Source organism: Microtus oregoni, unplaced genomic scaffold (genome assembly GCF_018167655.1).
Source record: "Microtus oregoni isolate MIOR12 unplaced genomic scaffold, Mior012 000052F_001, whole genome shotgun sequence".
NCBI classification, from domain to species: domain Eukaryota; kingdom Metazoa; phylum Chordata; class Mammalia; order Rodentia; family Cricetidae; genus Microtus; species Microtus oregoni.
This window is the reverse complement of record NW_024543813.1, coordinates 541,740-554,167: the sequence shown is the minus strand read 5'-3', so window position 1 is coordinate 554,167 and position 12,428 is coordinate 541,740. Positions and strand designations below refer to the sequence as shown.

General features: G+C 43.7%; 1 protein-coding gene across 1 annotated transcript in view; it reads right to left on the bottom strand.

Moving 5' to 3' along the window:
* The window catches only part of Fgf13 (fibroblast growth factor 13), a 504,366-nt gene extending 492,479 nt beyond the window's left edge, over positions 1–11,887 (bottom strand). Inside the window, exons 1-2 of the mRNA XM_041637239.1 lie at positions 11,770–11,887; positions 10,927–11,133 (exon numbers count right to left, since the gene is read on the bottom strand). Coding sequence (XP_041493173.1) covers positions 10,927–10,975 — 49 coding nt within the window. The 5' untranslated portion in view covers positions 10,976–11,133; positions 11,770–11,887. The remainder of the gene's footprint in view (positions 1–10,926; positions 11,134–11,769) is intronic.
* Positions 11,888–12,428: the final 541 nt, after the last annotated feature.

Here is a 12,428-nt window from a genome sequence, read left to right as displayed (position 1 = left end):
AAAATCACAAATAAATTCAAAAGAGCTGGGAGCATTTTGCTCAAGATGCATGTTCAGTTTTGGAACAGCTAGCATTAAGCAGAATACAGAATGCAAAAGCTATAGCATTGGCCAAGCCATAACTTCCAGGCTCTCTCTGCTGTTTTGGCCTTTTGTCTCTGGTCTTTGAGGTGCCCAGCAAGTGTGTCAGAGAGCTAAGTACCGGGGTGGAGACAGGGAGAAAGGCAACTCCTCCATTCCACCCCAGGGCTGGGGCTGCAAATGTTAACGCCTGTCCCAGGTCTCCCGTCAGCTGGAGCGCACTGGAATCCAGAGTATTCGCTGCTACAGGCAGAGATTTCTAAGTTCAAAACAAAGGCTTCCTGGCCTGAACCTGCAGCAACTGCTCTTTGTGACCCTTCCACTCCAGCGGGTCACGGGTCACATCATAGGCATGAAGAGGCAAGGGGGCAAAACCCTCTGCTGCCCCTGCTGTCTGCTGCTGCCTGGAAGGAGCTTTGTCATGCCGGGCACCATGCAGCTCCTCTCCAAGTTTCACCTTTGGTGACACAACTTTTCCGTGTTTCTTTTTTAGGCACCTGCCACATCACGAGGTTAATGAGCACGCTGAGGTTTGTAATAAAACTGCCTGCCAGATACATGGCGACTGCGGGACATTGCTTGACCAGACCTTACAGCAGGGCTGCCTGACCGCCCAGTTCCCAGCAACTTGGAAAACAAGTGCTCCCTGGAAAGAGAGCATGGAAGGTGTGCCTTGCCCTGTTTCCAAGAGAATGGCTGGCATTGTTCTGTGAGCTCTGAAAACCAGTGCAGATCCTAGAGCTCTTGGAAGACTTAACATTTGATAAACCCCCCAAGGGGAGAGGCAAGCATACACACAGAGAATCAAAGGCGAAATAAGCAGGTCAATTCTCAATGCTTTCAAAGTCTGGTTTGAAAAAAAAAAAACGATTCTGAAAATATCTATGGGCATATTCAAGAACTGCATTCAGCCTGCCTTCTTTGGGTTGTTTACTTCTACTTTTATCAGCAAGATAAATATTTTAAGAACTTGAGCTGTTTACTAATCCTCAGTTTCAGAGCAGTTGAAATTCTACCTACACTATCTGGAGGGATTTCAGAAGAGCTGGGTCTCGTGTTTGTTATTAAACTTACCTATAACCACTCAATAGACCTGTCACTGTTAATTATGGCTGTTAAACATAGGTTGCTGCAGCGCAGAGGAAAACATTACATGATTCCCAACTTTGAGGACTATAATTAATATGCTTGTTCAAAGCGGGTGTCTCTGTTAACAAGGTATATTTTTGGAAATATTATCTAACTGAATGCAGCACAAATAGTATGAAAACTAAAGCTCACATTTTAATTCTTCCATTTAAAATTAGTTATATAATAAGTAGTGAAAAGTTTATTCACTACAACTCCATTTCAAGGAAGTGGGGGCGATTTCACTCACTGCCGTTAATATAGCTATCAAGTAAGAAAAGCCAGAAATGAGACTCTTTCAATTAGCCTAGTGCACACAAAGGAAGCACATTCAGTTAATATATCCAGTGACATCTGTTGACAAGAGCAGGAAGGAGAGAAAATAGAGAGGGAGGGAGAATTGAAGAAGACCTACTAGGGAAATGAAACATATGATTCTGATGATCAGCAGACTGAAATCATATACCGTGTAATGAAAAATAAAATAAAACAAGTGGAGTTTTATTCAACACTGAATTAAGAAGTGTGTGCTCCAAGTACATGGGTAAAAATTTCCCAGATACAGCGCTGGAAAATTGTGCTATTGTATTCAAACTAACAACTGCTTAACTGTTGATAGCCATAGTCAAAAGGCCAATTCTCTACCACAAGGGCTCAGGGAAATGGGCAAGTGATGTGAAACATACTTTGCAAAGTGAGAACTTAGAATATCCAAGGGCGGTAGGGAAAGAAAGCACAGCTTTTATCGTAGCAACTGGTTTCTTCAACTGCTGCAGTCCAAGGCCCACCACAGTACACTACATAGCAGCAGCAACAACAACAAAGATCAGATGTGCTCCATTGTAGACACCACAATAGTATAACAACCATGCATGTCTGAACACATTCCCCCTAATTACATCTATGTTGATGGATATGCCTAAACTTACATTTGTGGAGATCAGGACTTGAAAGGATGTAGATGTGCTGTCTAGGGATACAGCATATAACATAGTGCTGAGCAAGTAAATGCGTCCTCAGACAAACCTGGCTCAAATCCTCATTCCGTTATCTTTTTTATTTTAAAAGCATACACATAAAACCTTTTATAAAGTGGAAGTTGAACTTATTTCATAGTAATGAACCAGTTCCAAGTACATTTAAATTAATGTGTGTGGACATCATAAAAGTCAGAATGGTTTTCCTGAGAGACCTGCGTTCTGGCTCAGACCTTGTCAGTAGAACCACAGAGTCAGTACAGGCTGACAATGACATCAGACTAGACTGGCAACAGCATGGTCATTTTCATAGGTAAGCATTATAGAACATGAAAGGTATAGAGTAAGAACCCCTTTAGTAACCGTTCCCAGTCTTTGGACAATCATTCTGACATCTTGATGAGTGACATCACACAAGATTGCTTCTACCTCAGTTTTTCCATCTTTCAAAAGTGAGGAAACTATGTATATTCTATCTTGCATAAATTATTATAAAGATTTTGTCAAGTATTTCATGTGAAAACCCTGGCATCTGGTTTTAGGATGCTCAATGAAAATTGTACCTTCTACGTATAGAGGCATTAAAAACTAACCGACCACTGATAAGTGTTTCATTTAAGTTAAAGCTTTGACTCTGGTGGTCCTGAGTTACAATATAAATATGTTCAGGTGTGTATCAGATTAAACCACCAACAGGCAACGACAGAGTCTTTCTCCAGTGTACTGCCTTCTGACAAGACAACAAAGCAAGAATTTGACATAGCATAACATAATATAAAATAACAGAACATCGTATAATCGTGCTTTTGTTTTACCATTTGGTTTACTTGAAACATGACTTCACTGTATAACCTCAATTGGCATTAAATTCCAGAACCTCTGTGTGAGCATTACATCCCAGATAGAAAGGTGTGACTCGAGGGCCTTACACTCTGACTTTATGTTCCGAGTGCTAGGATTACAAGGATGTAGCACTATACATGGAAGAACCAATGACCTTTGGTGGACTTATACGGCACATCATTCAACAGTCATATAGTGCATACCAATCACTATTTATTTGGCTACCATAAAAGCTAAAAATGAACTGGATAGATGACTTAGAGCAATGGTTCTCAACCTTCCTAATTCTGTAACCCTTTAGTACAGCTCCTCATGTTGTGCTGACTCCCAACCATAAAATTATTTTTGTTGCTATTTCATAACTATAATTTTGCTACTGTTATAACTGTAATGTAAATATCTAATATTCAAACCCTGTGAAATGGTCATTTGACCTCCAAGGGGGTTCCGACCCACATGTTGCGAACCACTAGCTTAGAGGCTGAGTGCTTCCTACTGTTCCAGAAGACTAGTGTTTGATTCCAAGTATTTACATTGGGCAGCTCACAATTGCCTATAATTCTAGTTTCAAGGCATCTGACATCCTCTTCTGGCCATGTGGGCAAATGTACTCACATGCATATATACACACTCAACACACACATATATAACATACATATAAATAAAAATAATTTTAAATGTATAGTTCAATCAATCAACAGATAGGTAGTTAGATGATAGATAGATAGATAGATAGATAGATAGATAGATAGATAGATAGATAGATAGATAATCAGTGCCACAATGTATAAAAAGACTTAATGAGATAAATAAAAATAAAATATGCCTAATAAGTAGCAAGTACTCAATAATGTAGGTGCTACAATAATAATGATTGTGATGTTTAGTGTTTTTCAGTAGTTGAACTAGAACATGCTGCCTGAAGGATTTCTCTGCCTTGTCTAGGTAATCCAATAACTACTTTTTATTGTCTTACCAAATATAAAACTATTAAGTGCCCTAGGGTGAGGCAGAGTAAGGTCTTCAAAGAAACAAGAAACAAGAGAACAAGACAAGGAGTAGTATCAACAAGGAGGAAGTACGCTGAAAGGTGAGGTGGTGGCTTGTCATATACCAAACACTACAACGTACTTTGGTATCTGACAAATGTGTACTGATAGTAAGAGAAGTCAACACAGCAGTTATTCTTTGACTTGAAAGAGTCATGAAAGAATAGGGTAGGTTGACAACATTCCAGATATCACACTAGTGCTGTGATGGAGGAAGGTCATTGGCTAATAAAGGCACTGCCCTGGCCCATTTTATTGGTTAGAGGATAGGTGGGAGGAGTAGGCAGAACAGGACGCTGAGAGGAGCCCCGCCGCCGCCCTTATTACTTCAGTGCTGATTATATGGATGCGAATATTTCTCAAAATTCATCAACATGCATCCTTCAGAGATGTGCATGTTACTACAGTAAACCTGAAGAACCAAAAAGGATGTTGGGTTCATACTATATTTTCATTGACTATTTCATAATTTGGCTTCTAATCAGCTCTAACTTTCATCAGTTTCTTCCTTTCTTCCTTTTTTCCTTCCTTCTTTCCTTCCTTCCTTCCTTTCTTTCTTCCTTCCTTCCTTCATTACCTCTCTCTCCCTCTCTCTCTCTCTCTCTCTCTCTCTCTCTCTCTCTCTCTCTTCCTTTCTTCCTTTTTTCTTTCTTTCTTTCCTCCCAGGTTCTGCTGACAGGATACATAAAGAACAGACATTCATAATTAGAAATCCCTTTAAACCAAATCTGATGTCTCGGCAGACAGGCCAAGCAAGTACCCCAACTCAGACCAGACCTATTGCACTCTCTACAATGTCAATAAAACTATACTTCAGCAAAAAGTCAATGGTACTGCCAGATTTAAGAGAACCAACAAGGAAAACATTAGCCTCTAGCCTTAGCCTTTGCCAAAGGTCATTCGTCAGGGACACTAATACCATTTCCATTTGAAGTTGAAAGCTTAAATGAATGTAACAGAGACAGAGTCAAGGGAAGGCATGAGACCTCCCCTTACAGTAATCTCAACATTCAGTAATTATAATTTATGCTTAATGTTTATTGAAACTAAGATTTCTTAACAAAATAGTTCCTTATTTTTGACCATACCTCAAGATCAGGAATATATCTCTTTAGAAAAAAAAATAACCCCCTCATTTTCAAGGTAAATAATGTAGAAAACATTTCTCTGGGAAAAATAAATGGCCATCCACTCAAAAGAAATTAAAGGTAAGTACTGGAATAATACTATAAGGGACTACTATAATTTAAAAAAATGTGAATTTGCCTACATATAAACTTGAATGCACCCTAAAATTGTTTCATCGAGATATGACATCCAGTCAGGCATGGTAGCATACACATTTAGTCACAACACTTAGAAAGTAGAGGCAGAAGCATCATCAATTCTAGGCCAGCCTGGATTTCACAGAATATTCAAGATTAATTTTCAAACTTATCTCATAAAGAACAAAAGAGAAGGGAAAAATGACAAATATAAGATATAACCAAATTTCCTTGCCTTGTATACCATAAATAAATAACCTATTTTTCAAGTTAAACATGAATGACGCTACACAGAACAATGTAACCTACTGAAACCTACTCCTCAGCCTGCACTGATAAGCTGTAGTGACAACTGTGTCTTCTGAATAGAACAGTGTGCAACAATGACTATACAAAATGAGTTACCTAGATATCTGTGTTCTGTACTAATTGTTAAGATTATATTATGTGCCTTATCATCACACCTAAAAGGTAATGTTTAGCTGGGCACAGTAGCAGACATGTAGGTTCTGCTTTACCCATCAGTCTTTAATCCATGTGTTTCTTCTGCTTTGAATTGTTTAATCTTGGCAATTATTGTCCATTCCTTTCAAATTTCTCAACTCCAAAAATATAAGCCATAATGGAGACACTAAAAAGCCTTTTTATTGGCTATATTTGAGGAGCTGCAACACATTCTGGTTGTTCTATGTTGATTGTAATTCCCAGAATGAGGAGTTGATTTGGACATAAAACAGCACAGCTGCAGAGAAACCTGAAATCTTAACAGTTTCAGCTTCCTACTCACGGCTTCAAAATGAGCCTTCTGACTTACCATCCAAACTCAGATTCCAATGTCCTCTCCCCTTAACCTATCTTCACAACTACTACAAATCTATATCCCTGACATAAGCACGGTCCTCAGCGACTTCTTTCTTGTCACAGCCCATACCCTGCTTCACTTATGACTTAACCCAATATCTATTTCCACTCCAGATTCACCCTTATCACTAGCCCTAGGATGCAGCCTGGCCCCTCTTAATGACTTGGCTGCTATTCTAAAGGGACTTCATGAAAACGGTAGTAAGACAGGGAGAAGTTACAGCATCTTTATCCTCTGCTTTAACTTGCTTCCCCTTCTAGCTTCTGTGTATGTAAATAAAGAAGCTGTACATATCCAGAAATAAGAAAGAAGAAAATCTGGCAACTGTGTCTGCTCATGTCTACCCTGTACCCCCAAAGCAGTCAAACACTTTTGATTAGAGACCAATCCTGGCATACCATCTTCCTGAAGCTGCAATCACCACATTCACCACAGAAGAGACTAAGGGGCTCATGGTAACTGTCTACAAACCTTGGGTCTATGATAGAATGATGGAAAAAACAATTAAACTAATCTCTACATGAGCAATAGATTATGATCACTGTTTTTTAAATAAGAGGTCATCTAAGTCAGGACTTCTTGCCAGTGAGCACCTGCTCTAAACACCTGCTTTGCTTGGCCCAAGAGTAAGGCTGACAGTAGGTGTCAGTGGCCAAGATGACCTTTGGTGATGGAATTCAGAATTCAAGCCATGTTATGCTGATTGACTAACCACAAAGTCCTCTGCTTCTTTGGGTAGGGTAGAAAGACTACTAGAACTGTCCAGCAAGGAAAGGAAAATGAGATGGGGCCATACGTCTCACAATCTAGTGTATAACAACAGCTATGCAAGTGGATAGCATGGAATTGGCCTCTGTCACTTAGTGGCCACCATGAACTCAAGTGATGCAAATGCTCTCACCAGAGAACCCACAGTCTGTGTGACTTTCAAACTTGCCTGCAGCTGTAGGACTAAGCACAAAGAAAAGTGTGGTTAAATCAACACATCTAAGTCCAAATATGTTGCAATGACTCAAATGAGCGATTTGGAATAAAGTATCACCTAGTACTTTTACGTGATTCTTGAAGTCATTTGGTATCAATTGTCTGCTACAAGTTGTTCAGTGCCACAGAACAGCTGCCATAAATTGGACACAGCTATGAGTACTTTTCTAATACCAGAGTATTGATAGAGCTGATGTGATATGACAGAAAAGGGTGATCAAAAACCATGCAAATATCTGTTTGGATAAATAAATGTTAGACATTTTATTTCCTTGTGAAGGAAATACATCATCTTGTTCAAGAACTACATGACCTAAACGATACACCTAGATAAACTTTAAAGTATATGAAAAGCATACATTAGTACAAAAGGTTACTAGCTATTCAAGAGGTCCTTTTAATAAATTTCAAATAGAATCAAGTACTCTACCCTGCCCTCTCCCAGAAAGAAAAGTCTAGCCTATCTGGTTACAATTTTTAAAAGTATTACCAAAATTCACAAGCCTTGGCCCCAAAGAGTTGAAGGACATTACAAAAAAAAAAAAAAAAGACATTCGAAAATTTATATGCTCTAAATACTATGCTTCTTTTTCTTTGCTTGGGGTGAGGCTTTGTCTTTCATGAAGGGGAGTGCTTTTTGTTTTTAATTTTTAAGTTTTTTGTTTGTTTTTTAGACATAGTTTCAATTTGTAAGACAGACTGGCGTTAAACCTGCCTCGATCTCTGGAATAGTGAGCTTACAAGTGACAATCACTACACCCAGCCCAAACCCCATTTCATTCAGTCGTACAAAATAAGCTACGGATCACTCACTATGTGTGATTGAGAAAGTCTAGAAATGTGGTGCTCTATAATAATCTTCAATGTAGTGATGATAGGCTGTGGGCATGAGCCCCAAATGATAGGGTGGGAGGATGAATTTAAATGAGCAGTAGGCTGCAAAACATATTACCAAGTTCATTCAAGCTGCTACTAAATTATTTGACTTGATTCAATCATTTGTCGCAGCATCATTCAAAATTAAATGTATTTTTAAAATATCTATTAAATGTTTGATCCCATATCTTACTATGTTACAAAGATTATGCTAATGAACACCTGAGATTTGAAAATGACAAATGTGACTTATATATAGGACATTTGAAAATAACCAAATCTCTTCACTGTGTAAATAAATTTTATTGGTTAAAACAATGAGTAGATCTGATACTATTCATCTCCAAAAGTATCTTTGTCATATAAAATACTTGAAAGGAGGGGGAGGGAACTAACAAATACTTGACATCCACTATTTAAAACACTCTCTGAAGTCAACAACTAACAGCATGGCTGAAATGGCAATCTTGATTTTAACCAGAAGAAAATCCCCACTTCCGCAGGAAAGTAAATTCCCTTCTATCAATTTTCCCAATTAAATTAATTTTTCTAATTCCAACCACAATTCTAATGGCTAATTATAGGATCCCTACAGAGAGGCCTGTGTTTTCAAATGTGATGAGGCAACATAAGGAAATGTCATGACATACGCCTGGCAAGAAGATTTCATTACTGAGTTACAGAGACCTGTGCTCCTCTTTCGAGACGTGCTTATCCATTCTGAACAACTGCAAATTATATACCTAAAACAGCAAGTCGTTTTCTGTGAATGAATTTGGCTCAGGATCCTTCAAATGTAGCGGGAAACAAACCCTGCTAGAAATAAGGAAACGAAGTTCCAACAAAAAAGTTGAAGTAGTCTCAGTTTCAGACGGGAGTGAGGAGGTACCTGGAGCAATCAGACTGCAAAAGCCTTGAGGTTGCCTTTCCCTCTCTCAGCTCTAGGTGGAAAATGACACCTGAGGGGAAGGTATTGGGCTGTTGCTCAACCATAAAGTGCTATCCTCACCTTAAGACCCTCATATATAATCTCCAGCATGTCAAAAATAAATGTCCAGGACCCTTCAGTCGCTTTTCCTTATCATGAAGGTATCTTTGCGAACTCTCACGATTAAGAGAGCCCCGGAAACGTGGAAACTGCACTTCTAGTCTCAGAACTTAGTGTTACAGTTAGTATGTGTGTCCTAAACGACCACCATGTCGTTTGAGTGGGTCCCCATACCTTAAGTTGACACCTCTGACCCTTCTGACAACAGATTTAACCGACCACAAACTTCCGGAGCCTTTAGTCAACTGCTTTGCCTAGTGGGAATAGAAGCAGCTCCACTTAGAAATAAGGATAAAGGCCCTGAACTGAAGAAGACTTTGACGAATTTCCCAAGGGGTGGGCTGGCGCTACCCTAGAATCTCCTGAAAAAGTAAGCTCTGAGAGAACCTGAAGAGAAGAGAAAAGGGGATGGGGAAAGCCTGGGAGGCAAAGAACCCTAGGGTTCAGGGAAGAATTAAACTCCCCCCTCCCGCCCTCCCATCAACAAGAGCTGGAGTTCTCCCCACTCCCAGGTGCTGAAAATCCACCTCAACAGCAGTGAGTCTTTGCCTTTGAGGGTGCATGTGGTCCTTAGGACCTAGCCCACCCCAGCGCCTACTGTGACTCTCCAGACACTTGCATCTGAGCTTAGGGCTCGCCCACACCTCCTCCCTGTGCCTGTTTCTGTGCCCTAGTCCTCAAGGCTGCTTCCTCCAGTTTGCTGGGTCCTCAGCAAGGAGACCATTACTAGGAGCTGGTATAGCGGAGGACACCCCTTCCTTTTCTTGAGTTCGTCCCAGCCTTAGCCTACTCTGCTGCACGTCCCCATCCTGCCTGCGGGAGGCCCCAGGCCGAAAAGTACACTCTAGGGGACATGGGACCAGAGGCGGCTTGGGCCAAGTAGTTGTATCCCTAGCAGCTGAGAAAAGGGACTGTGCCTTCCTGCAGAGGCCCACTACCACCAGGCACTAGTGGCAAGGGGACAAGAGCCTTTGTTCTCCCGGGGCTTGGCAAGGCTGCGCTACTGAGGCGCAACGCGGGCGGCGCCAGGGTATCCAGATTGCTCACTTTTGCACGCGGCATGTCAAAAGGTGCACATTCCTTTTCTGCTTTCTCCTTTGAATGGGATGGGTAGGAAGTTGGGGAGTAAGGGGTGTGAGGTGAAAAGAAGCATGGGGGAGGGGTTCTGCATATGGGCCAGGCTCTTTGTTTGCATTGGGGGAAGGGAGAGGGGGGTTGAACATGGGTCTGAGCTTGGACCTTGAGAGTGGGACAAATTCCTGAGTATGTCACCATGTTGCACCCGCGCAGCACACATATGCACACACACTCTCTGGAGCGTCTACACACACACACACACACACACACACACACACACACACACACACACTTAGACACACACACTCAGATATACACACACGCACAGACAGACATACACAGACACACCGACACACACACACACACACACACACGCACGCACGCACACACACACGCACACATACAGGCAGGCATTCAGTATGTAGCAGGCAGCACGGTTCCTGGCGCTCCAGGCTGCAGCAGCTTCGTCTACCCGCAGCGCCGCCACCATGCGTTCAGAGGGGCAGTGGAGGAGATTTGATGCACTCGAGGGGCCACAATTCCGCTAAGAAGGAGGGAAAGTGTTGCAAACCCATACTCTCTCAGAGGCCCTGACCTCCTGGGTTTTTGTCCCGGGTCGCAGAGGTCATGGGCAGCTTAGGGTCTGGCAGGGAGACTAGGAGCCACCGGGCGGCGCGCACACAAGGGGGGCGAGGGCAACCGAGCAAAGGAAAGGAGGACTGGCCAGTGGGCTTACCCTTAGAAGCATCTTTCTCCTCTTTGGGCTTGGTCACCTTTCCACTCATAGATCCCAGCTTGCTTGACAAGGTTCGTCCAGAAGAAGGAAGTCCTCGCCGAGCGGGCTGGACTTGGGAGAGCGCTTAGGGCGGCAAGTCGCGACCGCGAGCTCTCACTGTGGCTCCGGGCGGAATCCGCTCTTCCCCACTGCTGTCGCTGCTGCCGCCTGCGAGAGAGTGGGGAGGAAAAGAGAGGGGTGAAGGAGGAGCCGCCGCCCGAGCCCGAGCGACTGGCCGCGGGAGGAGCCGCTCGCCGCGCTCCAGAAGTGCAGAGACAAAGCGGTGCGGCCGCTGCTTCAGCGCCCCACCGCTCCTGCCAGTCCGCGGACAGCTGCGCTCTGCTAGCTTGGGGCACCCGGGAGGCGCGCCCGGGACTCCCCGGCTTTGCCGCTGGCCTGCGCGGGCTCCGTGCGGGTCGCTCGCTCCGCGGGCACCGGCCACGCAGGGAGTTGCCTGGGTGGGCTGCCCAAGCTCTGACGGGCTGCTTTTCCCCGCCTCTCCCAATCTGCTGCGGGCCGCCAACTAAATCAAAATAAAACCCCCGAGGAAGGTTTAAAAAAAAATCAAAACAAAGACGAAAATATTCACTTAAAAATAACGAGTCTACCCGAAAGGGAAATGTTTGAACATGTGATGAGCAACGTGTGAGCCTGTTACACCGCAGAGCCGCTCAGCTTCTCACCGGCGGGGATTCGGAAAGGGAGGATCGCCTCTCTCTAATCCATTTTCAGGTTCCTGTCTTTTGGCTAAAAGAGGGGCTCCAGTTGCTGGCTGGCAGATAAGCGGGAACCGACGACCCTTACCTGTTCTCTCTCTACACCCACACCCCCTAGGAGCTCGCCTGCTCCCTCGCTGCCGCTCTCCCGGCAAAGAACTCTCAGATCCCAGAGAGCCACAAATCAGCACTGGGGTGCGTTCTATATAAACGACAAGGTGTGGGCACGCGGGGGGAGGGAGGGGGCGGCGAGGGCGGGGCCCCACAAAGCCGCCTGCCTGCTGTAGTAAAAGCAGAGCTCGGCAGGGGCGCGCCGACGTCAGCTGCCGCCTAGCAAAAGCCTGGCAGCCCAAAGGAGTCCGGCGAGCGAGCGCGCGTTTTAGCGGTGTGTCCCCTTTCCGTTTGGACAGGCAGGGCTCTCCTGTACTGCCACAGGGGGTTCTCCCAAGCCAGGAGTCCCCAGCCTCCACTCTTGTTACACCCTAGACTTCTAGTGTCTGCCTTCCTGGTTGCGCTGGTCACTACCTACACTTTGTGGACTCCGCTGTTGGCAACTGCGCTGAAATCTCAAGTCTTGGAGTCTGTGGTTCTTCACCTCTGGCCAGCTGTCCAAGTTGAGACAGACCGATTCTCCTAGAAAGGAGAGAAGGGCGCTGTGATCTGGGTATCTATAGGGCAGAGAGTGAAACTGACCTGGTGATTGCTTCCCACTCCCACCCCCCACACGCTAGCCCCTCCTCCTAGGGC